At 39.1% G+C, this 19,016-nt stretch overlaps 2 protein-coding genes across 4 annotated transcripts; both read right to left on the bottom strand.

Annotated features, from left to right (window-relative positions):
• Positions 1–96: 96 nt before the first annotated feature.
• On the bottom strand, positions 97–5,983 carry mcmdc2 (minichromosome maintenance domain containing 2). 2 transcript variants are annotated; one of them, XM_067577998.1, is made up of 14 exons: positions 5,765–5,983; positions 5,507–5,637; positions 5,373–5,432; positions 5,040–5,235; positions 4,742–4,864; positions 4,503–4,604; positions 3,099–3,227; positions 2,700–2,937; positions 2,383–2,588; positions 2,098–2,264; positions 1,471–1,650; positions 1,205–1,344; positions 678–787; positions 97–303 (listed from the first exon to the last, which is right to left on the bottom strand). In XM_067577998.1, the coding sequence occupies exons 1-14, from the start codon at positions 5,865–5,867 to the stop codon at positions 137–139; spliced, it is 2,052 nt and encodes a 683-aa protein (XP_067434099.1). In that variant the 5' UTR covers positions 5,868–5,983; the 3' UTR covers positions 97–136. The 2 variants fall into 2 exon arrangements, with proteins under 2 accessions (XP_067434099.1, XP_067434100.1); XM_067577999.1 differs by lacking the exon at positions 5,765–5,983 and having other exon boundaries at positions 5,557–5,638.
• Positions 5,984–6,998: 1,015 nt separating this feature from the next.
• Positions 6,999–18,760, bottom strand: sgk3 (serum/glucocorticoid regulated kinase family member 3). 2 transcript variants are annotated; one of them, XM_067577949.1, is made up of 17 exons: positions 18,520–18,760; positions 13,767–13,949; positions 13,519–13,602; positions 13,339–13,411; positions 13,031–13,106; positions 12,727–12,802; positions 12,337–12,386; positions 12,123–12,180; positions 11,702–11,785; positions 11,482–11,613; positions 10,705–10,817; positions 10,040–10,076; positions 9,550–9,636; positions 9,172–9,267; positions 8,904–9,059; positions 8,578–8,667; positions 6,999–7,908 (listed from the first exon to the last, which is right to left on the bottom strand). In XM_067577949.1, the coding sequence occupies exons 2-17, from the start codon at positions 13,842–13,844 to the stop codon at positions 7,738–7,740; spliced, it is 1,461 nt and encodes a 486-aa protein (XP_067434050.1). In that variant the 5' UTR covers positions 13,845–13,949; positions 18,520–18,760; the 3' UTR covers positions 6,999–7,737. The 2 variants fall into 2 exon arrangements, with proteins under 2 accessions (XP_067434050.1, XP_067434051.1); XM_067577950.1 differs by having other exon boundaries at positions 18,525–18,760.
• Between the last annotated feature and the right edge of the window lie 256 nt (positions 18,761–19,016).

Genomic DNA, 19,016 nt, shown 5'->3' with positions numbered 1-19,016 from the left:
CAGTGAGTCTAGAACTATGAAGGGACACAAACATCAGGCATAGGATCATTATCAAAGGGGGGTATATGGGCAGTAGGATCCTGCTTCTTACCTGTATTTTTTTTTTTTTTTTTTTTTTTTAATCGTATAGAGGTTCCTACTCCTCTGTGATGTATGTGTCTGCTCCTGGTGCGTAGGCGTAGATGAAGCGTAGGATATTCTGGTGGAGATCATCCAGGGTCATGTCTCTCCTTTGCAAACCATCCACATCTCCCAGGTCACAAGGAAACACTGCGTCAGGTGGAATAACGAGAGCAGATGCCCCTGTTGGAAGAGGCAGGCAACCCTTGAAAAAGGGAGCTGCTGTTGGCCTACATAGAACCCTTATAGTGTTATAGTGCTCCTAAATAACTAATACCCAGGGCAAGGATCAAACATACAATAAAGAAATATTTGACTGTAATGCTGTGTATGTACAGTATTGACTCAGGTGTTTTTTATCGATCTGCTCATAAAGAGAACATAATGTAAGACAATAGCAATATATTGGATTACATGTAGATTAAGTGTAATAGCATACAAGTACATTTGTACTAGGATATGATTTAATTCTATGAATGGAAGTAGTGTATTTGTATTTGTGGTATAAATGAAGGGGGGTTTATTTTAAAAAAAAAAAAAGAAAAAGAAAATTATACCGTGCTTCAGCGTGACTGAGTTTTCACAAAGGAGCACAGCGATCACAGCGTCCTCCTCCAGTACTCGTGTTCTGAGGCACAACTTGCAGTGGGCCTCAGCCAAAGAAATCCTGTGACAAAAATAAACATGAAAAGGATCATTTATAAGTGGAAGACTGCCAGAGTAGTAGTAGTTTTTTTTTTTTTAATTTGCTGAAAAACAAGTAATCTGTAAAATTGAGAGTGAGCAGAATGTGACTTTTGTCCTACACTCTCAGTGAAAACAGATTTATTTTCATAGTTTTAGTTCAACATTAAATATGTCACCACACTGAAAAAGATTTGTAAACATTTGTCATAAGTAGGTGAAAAATTGTCATCCAAGGATATGGCTCAACATAGATGAACGTTCTCCACCTAGTGGATGATAATGACATAACAGGACACAGACATCCTCATCTTGTTATACACACTCCAGGGTCATGACATAGGAAACAACATTACAACTGTTCTGATTCATCCAGCTTTTGCAGTATTGCTTTGCTTACAGTAGTTTGACAGAAGTCACAGACATCTTGACACCCTGACTCTGTGATCGGACTCTACGGTTGGCCATGTAGTAGCCATGGATTATCTTCTCTGCTCCAGGACTAAGCTCCACTTGCAAGCTTTGTGCGTGGGCTACCAGCTGGAAGACAGAATTTAGAACAGCAAGTGCAATATAAGGTTAACGTGTTAATATTAAAATCAAAGCAGTGTTTTATAAAAAAAAACAAACTGATGCAATCCAGTTAAAATCAGAATGTTTGCTAACCTCCCGGTAGTCTTGGGTAGAAAGCTCCACACAGGATGGGTAGTGGGGTTTTCCAGGCTGTACTGCCTGCTGGAGGGTGTGGACAGTCTGGGCAAGCAGGGCCTGCTCTCCCACATTATCCCGACACTGAATGACCAGGCCAAAGGCATCTGCCAATTGAAATGGTACGGGACCCATTTCCTGCTCATGAAGAAGAGTCTGTGCATCAGAAAACTGTCTACTGTGCTGTTTTTGCCACCTTTCTAAAATGAGTGAGACCATTTTATTTTTAACCTGAGATCTAAAGTGCTGGTTACTGCTTATACAGTTCATTGTCCACCTTCCAAAAGCTAAAAACAAAGCATTGATTATTCTCAAGGGTCCCACTGTACATTTGCTTGGGCAGGGCACTTCCTTCAAGAACACCAAATTGTCTCAATTTCCTGTTTTGCCAGATTTATCTGCAAACAACATCTTGAGTTACATGAAATTACATTTCTTGTAGTCAATGTACCACACTGGCTTAAGTTCCTCAAATGTAATTCATTTTCAAAAAAATATCAATTCAGACCTTCTAGTGCACATCCAGACCACATTTTAAGTGAGCTTTACAACAGTAATTTAACACCATGTTGTGATTGAACTCACTGCTGTTCCCAATACAGCACAGTCTGCCCTCCCAGACCGTCGGGAGCTATCTGTGGAGTCTGTGAGGGCCCAGAAGCTGCACTGGACTGGGAAGGAAAGCTGCTGATCAGCGTCCTCACCGTACTTCTTCCCTGGGATGAACACAGACGCTGTGCGGTTTTCCAGAACTGATAAAAATTCAGGGGAGGAAAGTACATCAACATTGTGTCTAATATAATCATTCGCATAGCTGACAGCATATTACACAATGCCATAACTTATGTATTATTCTCTCTGGTGCTCTACCTGACTGAATGGCATCCAGCTTGTCCTTTTTGTAACAACTGAGATCTCCCAGCATGCAAATGCCACCGGTAGCTAGCAGGGCAGAGCCAGCATGGATGTTAGCAGTGCCTGCTCCATGCTCGTCCCGGGACAGAGATGCAAACATCTCCCCTGAGGCCTGATGCCTGACCCCACGACACGCCAAGCTCAAGCTGTACGATAATAGTCTGGCACACAAATACATTTTTTAAAAAGTTGGTCAATTCAGAGTAATGAGGATCAAATCCCCCTGGTACCCAGTGTGTCCATGTGAAGCTGGGTGATTCAGATCACTCTACCTGTCTAATATGAGCGTGTCAGTGGTGACAACGAGGAGATCCAAGCTGTGAAAAGTGTCTTTTGCGTCCGCTCTGGTTTGCACCAAGCTGAGCAACAAGCACAGTTTTAAAGTGCTGTAGAGGCCTGGAGGAGTTATGTCCAACCCGAAGCAGTGAGCTACAATGGCAGAGAACCTCCATGGAGAACCGGATGTGGCCTTCAACAGCTCCTGGAAGTTGGCATTGATTTTATGTGGATCTGTAGGTAGAGTTTTGGAATATATTAGGTGTTTCAGCACAATTATGATGCACAATGCTGCATATGAAAAATATAAATGTTCTGGTCTTTGAGAGTGTACACAGTATGCTTGTGGTTGGGAGCAGTTTGAAGCAGTGTTAGAAGACAAATTATTGCCTTACACTCTGGCTCCCACGGTTGGATGCTATTTGCCTCAACACTCCAGGTAATATTTGGCCACTGGTGCACATGCGCAGGAATGCCTAACACCCTGTAGAGACGACCAATTCTCATCGAGTTACACAGCTCATCTGTGTGAAATAAGGGAAACAAAGCAATAACACTCAAAGGGGTTGTTCTCCGCTGCCTGGTGATTATTGAAGAAACACGCATGCCACCTACAAACCACTGCCAAGAGAAACACAGTGAGGCCTTCAGAACAAAGATTTCTCTGTGAGCAAATCACACAGCCAGCTAATGAGTGTTCCTTGCACTTATTAACATATATGTTTAGTAACAGGAACCCGGTGTATTGAATTCCTCCACAGGACTGGGTCAACAGAATATGTTAATCCTGGTGCTGAGATTTGCTAAGATCTCAGGGGTACTAGCAGAACAATGTTATGAGAGGGGACAGAAACACTTAATATCCCACCATGAGGCACAGTGCGCGGCTGGCTACACAAAATTTTATTTATTTGAACTCTCCCCCACAAAGTTTGTGTTCCAAAGTGAGTCTCATTTAGAAAGGCGGAGAATATTAATGACAAACCTCAACACATCTGACTGAGTGTAAATATAAGCTATTACAACCACATTATTCAGGACTGGGAGTGAACATAATGTATGAGAATAAGATTTTACAAACAAATAATACCCTTTTAAATGTTGAGGATATTTATTTAAAGATTTACAGCATTTTTGCCTTTACCTTTAAGATATTGATTTGCAAATGAAAAATGAGCCATTTAACTTAATAAAAATCAAAGCGCTGACTTGCTCTACGCTATGCAAACACTGAAGGACAAGGTCAAGGACACCTCAGCTCACTGGCTTGAACCAGCTCCCTGGTTAAAGGACAGTCGCCATCAGTCTCCATACTCCCATGCCATTCCTCTGCATTTTCTAGCAGTCATGTACTCACTTAAATACAGAGTGAAGCATGCATAACAGTTGGAAAGTGTTAATGTCTAAAAATATCCCAGGGACTCTTTTAAACATGAAAGGGATACCTATTTATACTCCACCAGAGGGACATCTACTTATTTTGTGCTGTATAGCTTACAAGTTACATAAGAAAGGAGTCACTCTTTTGTTCTGCAGCTAGAATAAATACTCAAAGATGCCAAGAAACACAAATAGATTCAAGTCCTGTTTGAGAAAGTAGATGAGAAGTAATGCTGTTATTGTTTTTGATTATGCGCTGTAATACATGCTGCTAGTAGTCCTTGCCTCTTTCAACTGGCTATTAGCTTTGTTCACTCTAGCATTTATGTTGCTTCTAATGGTTGCAATTATCAAATATGTAATCAGGGAAACAATTATAGATTGGTCCTGTGTTTGAGCAATTTATGGTGTAGACCTACCTCTGAGAAACAAGGTGACAGACTGGTATCTGAGTGCACTTTGCTGATGGGCACTGAGAACATTAAGTGCTTGGACATGGATCAGCTCCACCAGCTGTTTATCTGTTTCCACAAAGACACATATGTACACATACAGAGCATAACAATGCAAAATGCACATTTTCTGTAAACCTTTTGTAACCATTAAGCATTTTACATAACGTCCTACGCGTCTGACATTCATAAGGCATCATTCTCACCTCCCAACACTCTGAACTTCACATCCTCTCTCAGCTGGGAGCTGCAGATCATGCAGCTGAAGTCGTTTCTCACAGTAGCTGACTCTGTGGCTCCAGGTGCATGGACCCGGATGTGGTGGAATCCTAGAGCCAGCATTAGGGAGATGTGAAACATTTTTGCAGTCCATGAAGATTAGCTACTTGTATGGTAATTGATGAGAAACATACAATGGTTTCTGAACAAACCTACTTCACTGTGGTTTGTGTTTACAGTTAGTACTCGTACACCTTATTGGAAACATAGTAGTATGTGTAGTACCTGTAGAACAAGGGCAGTCATCATTAGTGCAGAGGAACCTGGCCCCCTGAGTATATTTTGTGACCCTTGTAATGGCAGTGACTAGGCCCTCCATGACCACAGGTCTCATGGGACCATGTCCACGTGGAAAACTACAAAGGTCCAAGGTGTACTCAGGGAATGGAGGCAGGTGTGTCAACTTCAAAATTATATTCACCTCAAAAGAAACAACCAGATAAATACATTGTTACCGGATTGATTTGATCATTCAGTTACCTTTTTCAAATAGGTTTATGGTAAATATATTGTTGTCAGTGTTCAAAAGGAGAAAACAGCCAGACAGTGTATTCATACCTGACTCTCTGTGTGTATTTTTTCAACAAGTGAAAGAGTCTTTATAGCCAGGAAGCAAACCTGAAAGAGGAATTGGGCAAATGAAGCTCATGTTACAGTAGACTTAATGCTAATGTTACAGTCACTTCACTTACAGACTGAAACAAAGATGTTGCTCTTAGGGGATCATGTAATACATAGTCACCCAATACAGGATCCACCTCTATCACATCAGAGGGATTCACGCTGATACAAAACCTGTACACTGCCTCAATTTGTTGTGGGTCTGGAAATGAAGGGGCACATTTAATAGTTAACTTAGCGTTAGGTATATTGAACGTGACTCTGAAGTTTAACATTACTTAGCTCAAATTCGGTTAGCTAGTTTTATATTTAACTAACAGTAGGCCTACCGTTAAATGGTATGCAGTCTGCGGCAAGTTTCTGAAGGCCACCACTTCTGTCTAAATAAACCAGAACTGATTCTCTTAACGACAAGATGTCAGCCATTTTCATTTAATAGCAAGACATCAACACAACACATCTAGTAAGCACAAACCAATACAATCTTTAGCTAACATACGAACTGATTTGGCGCTAGTTGACCGCGTTGCCATAGTGACCACTCTGAGCAAGTGAGTGACGTATTTACATATAACCAGTGACGGACAGTTAATTGATCTTTTTTAAAAAACATTATTTATTGTTTTATTTATGTTGTATTATTTACGATATATATCTTTTTAAAATTTATTTTCTCATTTTAAATAGTTTTATTGTATTGTTTATTTATTTTATGATTTTTTGATTTCTTTTTTGTTTGTTTTCTCTTACTCAGATACATGCACAGGTTTTTAACACCTTGCCTTGTTATATGTAAATGTATTGTTCAATAAAGCATTAAAGTCTGAAAAATGCTTTTAAGAGGATGTACATGTAAATACATCTTACACAAGTACTGTGCTTGAGTAGTTGAGTACAATTTTGAGTACCAAAAAATTTGAGTTTTTCCAGTTGTGTTATTTTATACTACTCCAGCATACTTCAGAGGAAAATATTGTTCTTTTACTCCACTACATGTATCTGACGACTACCAGTTACTTATAAAATATGAGTATGTATAATTATAGTTTCCTCCAATTTGGCCAGCATACACATTAATGCATCAACAATAATAATTAAACATTACAGTGTATAAAACTGTAACACTGACAGAGGGCATTGTACATCTATGAGCACTTTCGTTTGTGATACTTTATATATTTTGCTGATAATGCAGAACGTTTACTTATAACAGAGTATTTTTGCACTGTAGTAGTGATACTTTTACTTAAAGATCCCCTCCAGACATGTTTTACGGTATACTGTATAAAAAATCCCTAAAATGACATCTACTCCTCCCTCTTTGAACAGTTCAGAATCTATAAATTTGCAAATATTTTTCTATTTCATTTCGTTGAACACAAGGTGGCTTCAAGTTTTTACATCACACCATGACACACTTGCGTCAGTGGCATACTGGACCATGATTGGCTCCCAACTAGCTGTGATCAAGATCAAGTATAATAGGTACACCTGTTAAACTCATGATTTTCAGTGAGCAGAGAAACTTTCCACTCACTACAAAACACACAGAAACTCACAGACTATATTTCTTTTTTTATTATTATTGTGCAGGAGTATAGGCCTAATTAACTGCCAGGCAAAGCAAAGCATTGTGGATTTCTATTATTTGACATTAAGAATAAATGTGTTAAGGCAGAGAACAGCAAAAAAAAAAAATTAACAAATAATCCAATAAAAAAAAACAATTCACTCAGTATCTGCAAAGACAAACTGAAAAGTAACTGAAATTTTTGTTTTTTTGCTTTTTTTTTTTTTTTACAAATGTGACCTATAAACCAGCTTAATTCAGCGGTATCTCAAGTAATCCCTATTTCCAGCTTAGTTACCATTAATATGATACATAAGGTTTTTTTTTTTACAGTAATTACATGGACAAACGCGCCTCCATCTGACAGTCAAATGGTGTTATATTAAGTCCAGTGGACTGTTCAAGTTTTTCAGAAAACTGCTTCTTGATTTCATTTAAGGGAGAAAATTAAGGCTTTATAATGGCTCATTTTAGAAACCACCAGGAATTACATTAATAGAGAATGGCTGTCCATAATTCTTAAAATATCATCTGTTATGTATATATATTTATATAAATACAAATTGGTAAAAAATAAAGACTTTTCTGGCAAACAATCAGTTTTAAGTGCTGTTTCTTGTCAGCTGCTTGCTTTGGCTTTGTAGAACAAGTTCATCCATGGTATAAATTTATTCCCTTTAGTCAAAAGAAGTTATGAAGGTTAAGGCAATTCAAGACCTCGTTGGGAATGTTTCATAGGAAAGAGTCATCAGATGGCGGGGCGTAAGAGAAGCCCACAAAGGCATCATCGGCCTCCATTACACTGGCGTTGACTATGGAATGTTCTTGAGACCAACAGATGGAGTTGGGGACCATCTCATCCGTAAACTCAGGATCGAAGTTTGAGATATCAGAGAAAGAGCTCTGTAAAAAACATGGTGGAAAAGGAAACATTAACATGTGTCTTATTACCATTCTTTATGTGTTAGCAAATACTAGACACAATGCATGTTTTTCAGTAAAAGGAACTTAATTTGATGACATAAAATACAATCATGGAAGTTATAGCACTTATCTGGGTGCAACAATATGCAACAATTAAACTACAAGTACATGTAAAACAATTAAAACATTAAAAACAAAAGGTGCTAGCCAAAAATGAACAAACGCAAGACTAAAAATAGAAAACTCCAAAACATTACATGAAGTTAAGCCAATAAAAATGCATTTTATGAGGTGGGTTCAAAGAGGGTACTTAATTAGACAACCTCCACTGTTAATTAGAAACACCTGTGCAAAAAATACAATAGCCCTGCAATAAATCCCCCCTTTAAGAGGCCACTAATGGACCTCTTTCACAGCATACATTTTGACTCGTCAGAGTAGAAAAAGCACAGGTGTTACTAATAACATTAATAACAACTCCATTTTATTCAAGTGCCCTAAAGCTATGAGAGAGTGACAAAGAGCCAGCATCCACAGATGCTTTCTTTGTTAAAATGGTGTATGCAAGTGTTGAGTGCAGACGTCAAAGAGCAAGTCACTATAAAACACCTCTATAGTTCTGATTAATGGGCAAGACAAAATATTTACCACATGAGGCAAAAATGGGGGCGGGATCTTCTTCTGTTCAAGGTCATCCCAGTTGATGGAGGAGAAGAAGTTGTGTGCTTTGATCTCACTCTGAAAATACAAACGAAGTATAAATATCAACAAAAATATAACTTTGGATTCATAGAAAGTACTTTAAACTGCATTTTGAGTATGAAAGGTGCTTTATAAACAAAGTTTATTATCATTTTTAAAGTTTATATAAGATATCTGCAACAGTGTGATGGTGAATACACCATGTCCACTAGAGGGAGCCCACAAATTGAAAAGTCCGCTGTATAGTATCTTTATGATATAAGTCCACTCACAAAGTCATTCCTGGACCCGAGTCTGTGTGTGCCATCTTTCTCCAGCAGGCCTTGGAGGAGAGACCAGGCTGTGCTGGACGCACCAGGACGCATCGCCAGCGGCTTATGGAGGATGTTGTCATACATCTCATGTGTGTCCCTGCTGTAGAATGGTGGCTAGGAAATGAAAAAAGACGTAGTGGGTGTGACAGTACAATGAGGTGCTTTAATATTTGCCACTAAAACACATTTCTATATGTGGGTTATGGGGCTCAAAGTAAAAACTCACCAGGCCGAAGAGCATTTCATACAGCACTGAACCCAGACACCACCAGTCTACTGTGTTATCATATGGCTGCTTCCTCAGGACCTCTGGAGCTAAGTACTGGTAAGAAGAAGCAAACAACATTAAAATAGACCAACTAAATGTATATCAACTACTATTTTTGTTCAAAAAAAGCCTCTGGAAAATGTGACTCATAAACCTACAGTAGATATACAGCATTATGACCCCAAAAAGGGTACAGTCATTCTTTCAAAATCATTAACTACACAAAATTACCAAAAGTCTGTTAATAATTATTACTTTTTGACACTGAGGGTGAGGCTTCATTGTTCAACCCTGGCACACAATTAGCAGTAAGTTTCCAACTCAATGCTGCCGTACCTCAGGTGTTCCACAGAACGTAGTGGTGGTATCTGTCTGTGAAATGCCTTCCTTGCACAATCCAAAGTCCGTCAAAACGATATGCCCCTTTAAAGAAAGGACACAGGGACGTTTTTAGACAACATGTGCCACACAAGCAGCTCATTATCCCCCGGACTGAGGATTCTATTGTTGCCCAGGAATGTTGGCTGCAGTGTAGCTCAGTCAGTCCCATTCATCGCACCCTCACTTTCTCTATAAGGCTAGGCAGGAAAATCATTAGTAAGACCTAATCCAATCACATGCATTCTGTACAGCCGAGACTGGAAATGACACTGGTGGTGGAAATATGGCTGGAAAAGGATGACATTTTGTAGTTCGGTACATGTAATATTAAACATAGTGAAAATTGGTTCCAGTCTCATCCAGGTATAGAGTATTTACTGTAAATATTGTTAAGCTGATGTTAACTGGACAGCAATGAGTTTGATTGAAAAACAGGAATGCTTACTTCATGGTCAAGAAGGATATTTTCTGGCTTCAAGTCTCTGTAAGAAATGAACATGAAGTTAGTTTATCAAGCAATTATTATCATAAAATATGTTAAAGTAAATTCATCTTCAAGTTTAGATGTATAAGTTTATAGCAACCGGTTAAATTTTCTAGATTATAGCTATCTGGTTAACTGACAAGACATATTTTACTTTACAGCATTTGTTCAATTAAAGGTGTCAGTAAGCTCCAAACAAACTATGGCGGGGCGCCCGACCACGTCTGAATGTGAAAGTGTTTTTATAGCTGTTCCAAACACCCCTATTCAAAGGCAAACAGCCTGCCATCATAGAGAAGGGCAAGACATGATGATTGTTCAAATGGGAATAACATTGTGCACTTTCTGACAATCTTTCCTCAAATGTGTTTGTAGTGTTGCATTTATACATACGAAAAATGATGAGAACTTGTGTGAAGGGTAAAGGGAGAGTCTGACCAATCACTGTGTCAAGAGGGCATGCTTTTCAGGTTAATGGTTTCAGAAAGTTACTGAATTTGTCGGACGCGGCCCCTGAATTCCGATATCAGACAGGTGTTGGGGTAAGGGGTTCAAACGCTGTTCGACCATCTGACAAGAACTTTGGTTGAATCATATTGACAACTTAAAGGCCTCCCTCAACATACCTGTAAACAATGTTGAGCGAGTGCAGATATCCCAGTGCACTTGCCATTTCAGCAATATAGAATTTTGCCCTGGGCTCTGGAAAGGTCCGCTCTTTTTGAAGATGGAAGAAAAGCTGAAATGAAAAGGTTCCACTGGATTATTGGGATGTATTAATATTACTCGGCAGAGACATTATAGGAGCATACTGTATCACTTCAAAGCCATTATAGCCATTATATCACAAAGATATCACTGAATGAAAAAAAACCTAATGAGCCATGATGATAGGAAAGCTTTACACAGCTGTTAATATTTTCACAATACCTTAATATCTTTAATTAAATACAATACGCCTTTGTCTGAAAATGCTTTTTTATCTTAATACTGGAGTACATTGACTGGAAAATGAAAATACTGATCTGATTTCATTTATATCCAACAGGTTTTTGTAGTCATCATGTTCAGAAGGGCAAGAGGCGGATTAACTTGGGCACAGATTGTACTTAGTCACTCTCACACAGTCAGTCACACATGGCGGCTTTAAAAAGGCTGATCACATTTGAAGGAGGTCCACAGAGGAAGTCACACTCCAAGCTGTTCCTTATTCTTGGTAACACTGTGATCTCTGATAAGAATTTCACACGTGGAAGTGTGTTGACTAGTGACAGTACAGCTCTGAGGAATGCCATTAAAGTCGTTAAAAACTAATTTCCTGAATTACTGCCATCCTCAGCTTTTCTTGACTTTGTGACTCATATCTGTGTGAGCGCATTATTCACAAAGCTGAAACAACTCACTTCTCCTCCATTGATGAAGTCCAAGACGAAGTATAACTTGTCTGTGGTCTGAAAGGAGTAATGAAGCCCGACCAGAAAAGGGTGTTTCACATTCTTCAGCAGCACGTTGCGTTCTGCCATGATGTGTTTTTGCTAATTTGAAGGAGGAGTAATTTAGTAGGAGAACAATAGATTAAATAAACATGGCTGACATATAGATCACATCTGACTGTAAAGTTACCTCTTTTCTGTTGAGAATGACCTTTTTCTGTAGGACCTTGACTGCGTAATACTTAGCGTCATGTTTCCGTTTGGCAAGGAAGACCTGCATCACAAGGAAGAAACAGCATGTGGAACATTGCATCAACAGTGTAAACCAGTATAACTCCCAATCTGATTCTCACTTCTTATATGGAAAGACCGACAGAGCAGAACTAAAACTCAGTGCTACCCCAAAAGAAAAACAACACACAAACATTTCAAAAGTAGCACATAAAAAGTTGATTTATGAATGAAACTGCTTTCCATGTGATGACACTACTGCATTAACGACAATATTTTATCTAAATACATCCATAAATTTGGTTTGTTCTCCTGTAAATTATCACTCTTGAGATAAACAGAAACCAAATGTATCTTCCAGTATTGCATTGTTCACATACCTTCCCAAAACTCCCTTTTCCTATGACTTTTAGAAAGTCAAAGTCTGTGGGCTTGGCACTGAAACAGAAATTATGACATTCATTTCACTAATGTAAAAATGTACTGTATGTCATTACACAACTCCAAAGTGTGAAATGGCTATTAAAGGCAAAGAGAAAGGCAGCCCACTTGGTGCTATAACATTAGATTTTCTTAAAAGTGTATGAAACATACTGTGGATTTCCAGAGGGTCCCAGGTTAATGTTTCTCGAGGTAGAGTTGCTCTGTTAAACAGAAGAAGAAATATTATCTAGAGTAGCTGCTAAGATGTAACCAAAGGCTAAAACAGAGACACACACTCAACACTGAGTCACTGCCAAGGACAGTTCTTGGATCCGAGAATTCACTCCTTTATCTGTGCTCCAAGAACAACCTAAGGGAGTTTGTTTACAATCTTTTTTTTATTTTGAGTATACATAGACGATCAGTGGCTAACATGTACTATCTCTTGACAATCCCACGCAACAACTGACAAGACATAGTCTTATTTTGGGGTTAGCAACATATAAAACAACAAAAAACAGTAAATGAATCAAAACTGGAATAAGTTGATTGGTTACTTACTTTATCATCTTCATCCTCAGATGCATCTGAAAAGTTTTGCATTTTGTCCATCAGTAGAAAAGCCCTCACATCTGGACTGTAAAGTTAAAGAGGGACCAAGCAGTTACATAAGAGAAGTTCAACAGCAGTAACACATGACAAAGCAGAACTCTCCATCTTTTTAATCTCATTTATGTCAAGTGTAAACCATGGCGAATCAAATTGTATCTTATTAGAACGGTGGATTCAGGTAACTGAAACCATCCGTCTTAATACAGGCGGTGATGTAATGTAATGTAATGACAGTGAGAAGCCCGACACTTACTGGTTGCAAAGCTGAGGATGAGACACAAGTCGCTTGATGAACTCATGCAGCCCTGCTCTTCTTTGCCTGATGAACTCTACCGGATGGATGCATACGGTTTTGATTTTATCAAATAAAAAAAACATGTATCAAGAAAAACATTGTTGTAAATCAAAAGTTCCAGCGTTCCACCAGGATATTAGGGTTGACAGTATTCAACATCTGGAACTGGGCTTTTATCTGAATATATGTGTTGGATTATGCTGTGAAGAATATTTTAAGCATATTTACATCACATAACCTAACATGAGCCACGTGGGAACACTTACCGGGGTCAAAATTATCCCCAAATATCCTTTTGGCAGGAATTTTCAAGTTCATTGATGGAAACTGTTTCCTTAACTGCGTTAAAAGATATGAGAGCAAAATTAAAAAAAGACGTCATCAAAGACTCATGAACAGAACAGAAATATGTTAATATGTTGTAAAATCAAAATGACATCACTCACTGTGTTGTAAAGTTTATCGAACTCTGCGTATCGCCTGAAGACAAACCATTCCTGCTGTCCAACATTGACTATCACTTTGTAAACCTACAAAGAGGCAGGAAGAACATGTGTTGCATTAACATACGTTTGAGCTAATTTCACAGCAACATAACATTTTTAAGCGTTCAGTTTTTGACAACCAAACAATTTGAAGAATTATTGCTACTCATAAATGCTAATTCAACAACCAGCAGAATTTTTGCACGTACTGTGTATCGCTTTTTCTTGTCCCTCTGCTCGTTGTGGCAGGGTATGCTAACACTGGGGTGACTGGATTGCTCGTCCATCTTGGGGGGCCGTCGGCGTTCAAAGGCGCAAGGTTATAAAGTAATGGATCCTCCAGGGATGAGACTTCAAGTATACAACAGGCCCATGCTCAGTCTGGGCCACTGCTACAGAGGAGAAAAGAGAACAGACCGCTCTGTTATCCAGGAAGTGAAACTGGTGTCATGCTCTCAAAACATTTCTGTCCACAGTGACTATGTTGTTTACACCTAACAAGATACATGTTTGTTCCCAACTACAGCTACATCAATGTTTTTTTTATTGATTAATTTGATTGTTCGGTAATCTTTTGAAAGGTATTTCCTGGTGTAGTAACATTGCCTCTTGATTTTTAATTAAACAATGCTGCCTTTTTCTTTGGTCTGTCTGAGCTACAAGGACTGATGTCCCTAGTCCTGGTGCTGTTGCTATATGTATATTTCAAAAATATATACTTATTTCCCCCGTCAAAAATATATTTTTGAACAGTTATTTGTCACTACCTTCAACTGAAACCCCTTTACTTTAAATGTCCTTAACAGCAGTACAAGTTATTTATAATTTGTTGTTACTGTTTTATTAGTATCACTTTCAACATAATTTAATGTTGCATGTTGGTCTAAATACTCTTGCAGATGTGTTTTTACACCTGTTTGTCAATGCTTACTAACAAATTTGGGCAAAAATGTCAACAATTAGTGAGGTTTTTTTGCTGTTAAAGGCATTTCTGTTGCAACCTTGACCATGGGTTCTGTAGCTCTTGTGTTTATTCTTGTGTAGCAAGAGTGCACAAGCAACAACAGGAGGGTCAGTGAGCTGCAACATGACAGCAGGTGGGCTCCCTCCCCCTCAGAAGCCAGTTAACTCACTCCTTCCTCTGAGCGTGAACATCCCATCCTCCCTCTCATCTGACTGTTGATTATGAAAAAAAAATACTCACTACAGCACATAATAGTCAATTACTCTCTAGATCGACTTTTTGTTTTACTACTAATGATGTAATCTTTATCACTCACATGAGAATCAAGAGTCTCTTTCTGCGCAGCCTCGTCCGTCGGCGCACACCCTCTCTAATATGTCAACGCACACAAGCCCACGCTCTTACACACCCGCTGGGACTGTGACATTCTGGCTTGTTTCAGTCAGTGGAAAGGTATTTTTAAATAACCTTCCATGGGTCTTTGAAGCTTGAGTTACACAATGGGTTTAGAATAAGACCCCCAGAGTTGTAATTCCCCCACAATTTTATAGAGGGAAATAAATCTCACTGCTGTGGTGTAATAGACTCCTTCCCCTGACAACTGTAGTAACACAAGTTCAAGATCTTAGTTCCCCGATGGTGAGGGAGGGGATCTCCATCTCCTGTATTCATTGATGATTAAACTGAGGGCTTGATATTAAACTATTTTGTGCAGGGTCAACACTAAAATCTGTGTAATCAGACTAGGTCACACACAGCGGGGGATATCTCTTTTCCTTCACTGTGAGTTATGTCACGTCTGTTTCTTTTTGCAACAAAGCTCTTTGTTTGCTGATCTGACTTTGTCCATTGTCTGATGTTGGTGAGGTCAGCCTCGTTTGTTCAGTAGTTTTTGTCTTTCTATCCACAATCGTTGCTCCTCTCACCCTTGTTTGCTCACCACACACAGAAAAACCTGCTTTTGGTTAACTTTCTCCGTCTGCGTATTGATCCTGAACGCATCCTGACAGGATATCTCATTCTGCTCACGTTGGGGGGGGGGGAGGTTGGGGGACAGCAAAAGAACGGGCCCTCTTTAAAATGCATGTGTGCAGTCAGAGGGACCTTCATGCCCTCTTCATCACTAACCCTTCTTTCTCTTTTGTTCCTGCATAAAACCTTCTTTTAATTTCACCATATCTCACTATTATTTAGACAAACCACAAAGAGAAGCATGAATCATTTTCCTCTTTCACAATTTGTTTATATTCCTATGCTTAAACTATTTAGACTTTGGTTTTTGATTTTTATTATTTTCATTTCTCTTTTCTGATTCTAGTGTCAGAAATTGTCAAAAAGTGCTCATCACAATTTCTCCGACCCCAAATTGACATCTTAAATTGTTTTGTTTTGTCTGATCAACCGTCTAAAACCCAAAGATATTCAGTTTATAATGATATAAAACAGATTTTTAAAGAACGATATTCACGTTAGAGAAGCTAGAAGCAGAGAAAGCATGAAGATACAGAAACGATTTAATCTAAACAGTTGCAAATGAATTTTCTTTCACTTATAATATGAGCTCTAGTTGAAACCGGATCTTAAAGACACTATCATTGTGAGAAATCAACACCAAATACATGTAGATGATACATTTGAGCCACAACAACCCAGTTTGCCTCACCTACCAGCCACCCTGGTGGAAAACAGTCACACATTCTTTTGTGTTTTGTGCAACTCGTGGCTGGTAAAACAAAAATTGCAGGCAACCTCCCTGAGCTGCCTCACATCTGTGCCTGTTTTCATGGTTAACTGACTCTGGGTAGCTGGGTAGGCCCCGCTTTTTAACATTCCAGAGAGATTTTTGTTCACGGGGGGAATAACCTATAACTGTCTGGTAAAACTTCGATTTTCAGCTGACACTGCTACTGCGTTCATATGGTATGCTGCTGCAGCTCACCACACCCACTAACAGACCTTGTCAAGTTTATAGTAAGGATTGAAAACAAAGGCTCGGAGGGCACGGCGAGTGTGAAAAGGAACAAGATTCATGTTAAATAAGCACATCCCCTCGCCGCAGTTGAAGCGCAGCATGCCCCGCATTCACGCCACAACATGAATTAACTTGTGCTGACAGGCACAAATATGCCGGGGCTACTACAGGGGGATCAAAAATAGAATTCTTCCTGCTTAGCTCAAACACACATCCTCGCCTGTGGATATCCTATGAGGATGTTGACCATATTTTCTTTTCTGTGCATGTGTGTGTGTGTGTGTCTGTTTGTGTGTGTGTCACTTCACAAGAAAACAAAGCAGAAGTCACCCTAGAAATGGTAAATGCGATGTGAAAGCTCAATCAGCCATGCATTCACTGATAAACAGCAACATGGAGCCACACAAACTGAAATGTTTAGAGAAGAAAAACTACATAAAGACCTGTTGTGATCATATTCAGTGTATGAACCAGAAGACTATTTCAGAAAAAATGTCAATTATAAGCTTTATTATGACCAGGTACTTATACAAATTCACTTTTAAAAATCTGTTTAGGGTTTATTCAAAATGTTTACAGTTTGACAATACACCTGTAAAGTTTGGACAAATGTAAATGATATCTGTAAGCGTGGGATACATCTGAAGAACATAAACTTTATTCCAGTTTAGATATATCGTCTCATTAAAATGCAACAGAGGCGACCTCATTCTGATTGAGGAAGTGCAGCTGGAGAAGTGTGAGGGGCTTGAACTCAGTCAACCCCTGTACGTGCAATCGACCTCAGCATCTGGTCAAATTCCTGACTTAACCTGACCGTCCAGACAGCTCATGGTCTGCAAACTGTGGCTCCCACTTCCTTTTACAAACAGGTCTGAATCAGCAAGCGTGCAGACTAAATGACATGTAGAAAGACATGCACATCAGGTCTACATGCGAGATTTGAACTAATGTTCGGATGGTGTTTTTAAACCCCCACAACACAGTTATCACAGATGTAGTGCTCTCACATTATGTGTAAACCAAATCTATCTAACCATCTTTAATAACTTGAAACCTTGTCTTGTTATACAAAACATGTTCTTCAAAGCCACCTGTTACATCAGGGAACCAGCTGTGAACCTCATCAACTCATAACAAACATAAAGTAAGGAGATTTCCAGATAACAGAGTTGAAATATAGTCGGTAGAAAGGATAATGAGGAGGACTATCATGCAAAGCATCCTTCTTGTCACTGCAAATTTGTTAATACCCATCACAGGAGGAAAAATATTCACAAGCACATCATCCAACTAAGAAAGGGGTTGCATGCCACTGGCAACACCACACAGCATATCAACATGCAAGGTGGGGACTCATTTTGATAGCCTCTGATGTCTGACGCATAATTTAAACAGTGCAAAGAACAATTATATGACATTTCCACAGAAACAGAGCACTAAAAATGCCTCGCCTACTCCTCTCTGAATTTGGCTGAGCAATTTGGCAAAGTTTTTAAATACTTCTCACCTGAGGCTGCATGTGTACTAACACAGGTACAACTTTTTAAAAATCTCAGCACAGATCACGTGTATTACAGGAAAAAAAGCAAACCTTCTCCAGCCGAGGAGAGGAGGAGAAAAAAAGGAGCCAGAGAAGGGAGGAGCTGAATATACACAAATACACAGACACACACACGAAATGAAAGGTTTTACATGCTCTTACAGGCTCCCGTGTGTAATACAAACTATAAACAGCACTGTAAAAGCTCATAATTGTACATTTCTCAGCCTATCATGTATGCTAAACAGCAAAGTAGCTGTTTATGCTATTTAGCATCGGTTAAGCCTCTGTTAGTCTTTTTTTTTAGTCGAAAAAAGTTCTTGTTATGCAATAGCAGTAACTCAACTATTACTTACATACAACGTTATGTTACCCTAAATGATACTAGTGCCTATGTTAAGTAGATATTATTCAACAGCTAGGCAATGCTACGTTAGCAAAACGAAAACAAGTTAACGTTTTAGTGACATGAACATCACGTACCTTACAGTGTTTTCATGCGGTGTTCATCTGTTTTCTTAGTTCCAGCCGGGGATATTTCGCTCGCTTACGCCACTTAAACTGTCACTTAACCCAACATTTATCTCGTGTTTAGTCGTGACAAAAAAACCCCAAAGCCCCTCAAGCTGAAGGTATAGTTTCTGACTACCTATAGTCGTCTGTCAGGTCCGAGAAGGAGGAAACATCAGTGTTTCCTGGCCGTAAAAAGTTCCAATGAAATTTGTCACGGGACGCAATATTTTGTTTTCCTAGTATGGCGAAGTCATGACCCGCCCTACTCTATCTCTAATTGGCTGAGACTGATGTTCTTTCTCTTAACTTTACCAATCTTATTCTTCATGCTTAAACCCAACCAATCCAACCAAAGAAAGCAATGAGTTTTAGCCAATCAGAGGCAGAGGAGGGCGGGTCATGATATCGCCGTCCTAGGAAAAAAAAGATTGGTGTACTGATAAAGCGATGCAGAGTACACATTGAAG

The sequence above is a fragment of the Thunnus thynnus genome, chromosome 21 (assembly GCF_963924715.1).
Source record: "Thunnus thynnus chromosome 21, fThuThy2.1, whole genome shotgun sequence".
Taxonomy (NCBI): Eukaryota; Metazoa; Chordata; class Actinopteri; order Scombriformes; family Scombridae; genus Thunnus; species Thunnus thynnus.
This window is presented reverse-complemented; position numbering and strand designations above follow the sequence as displayed.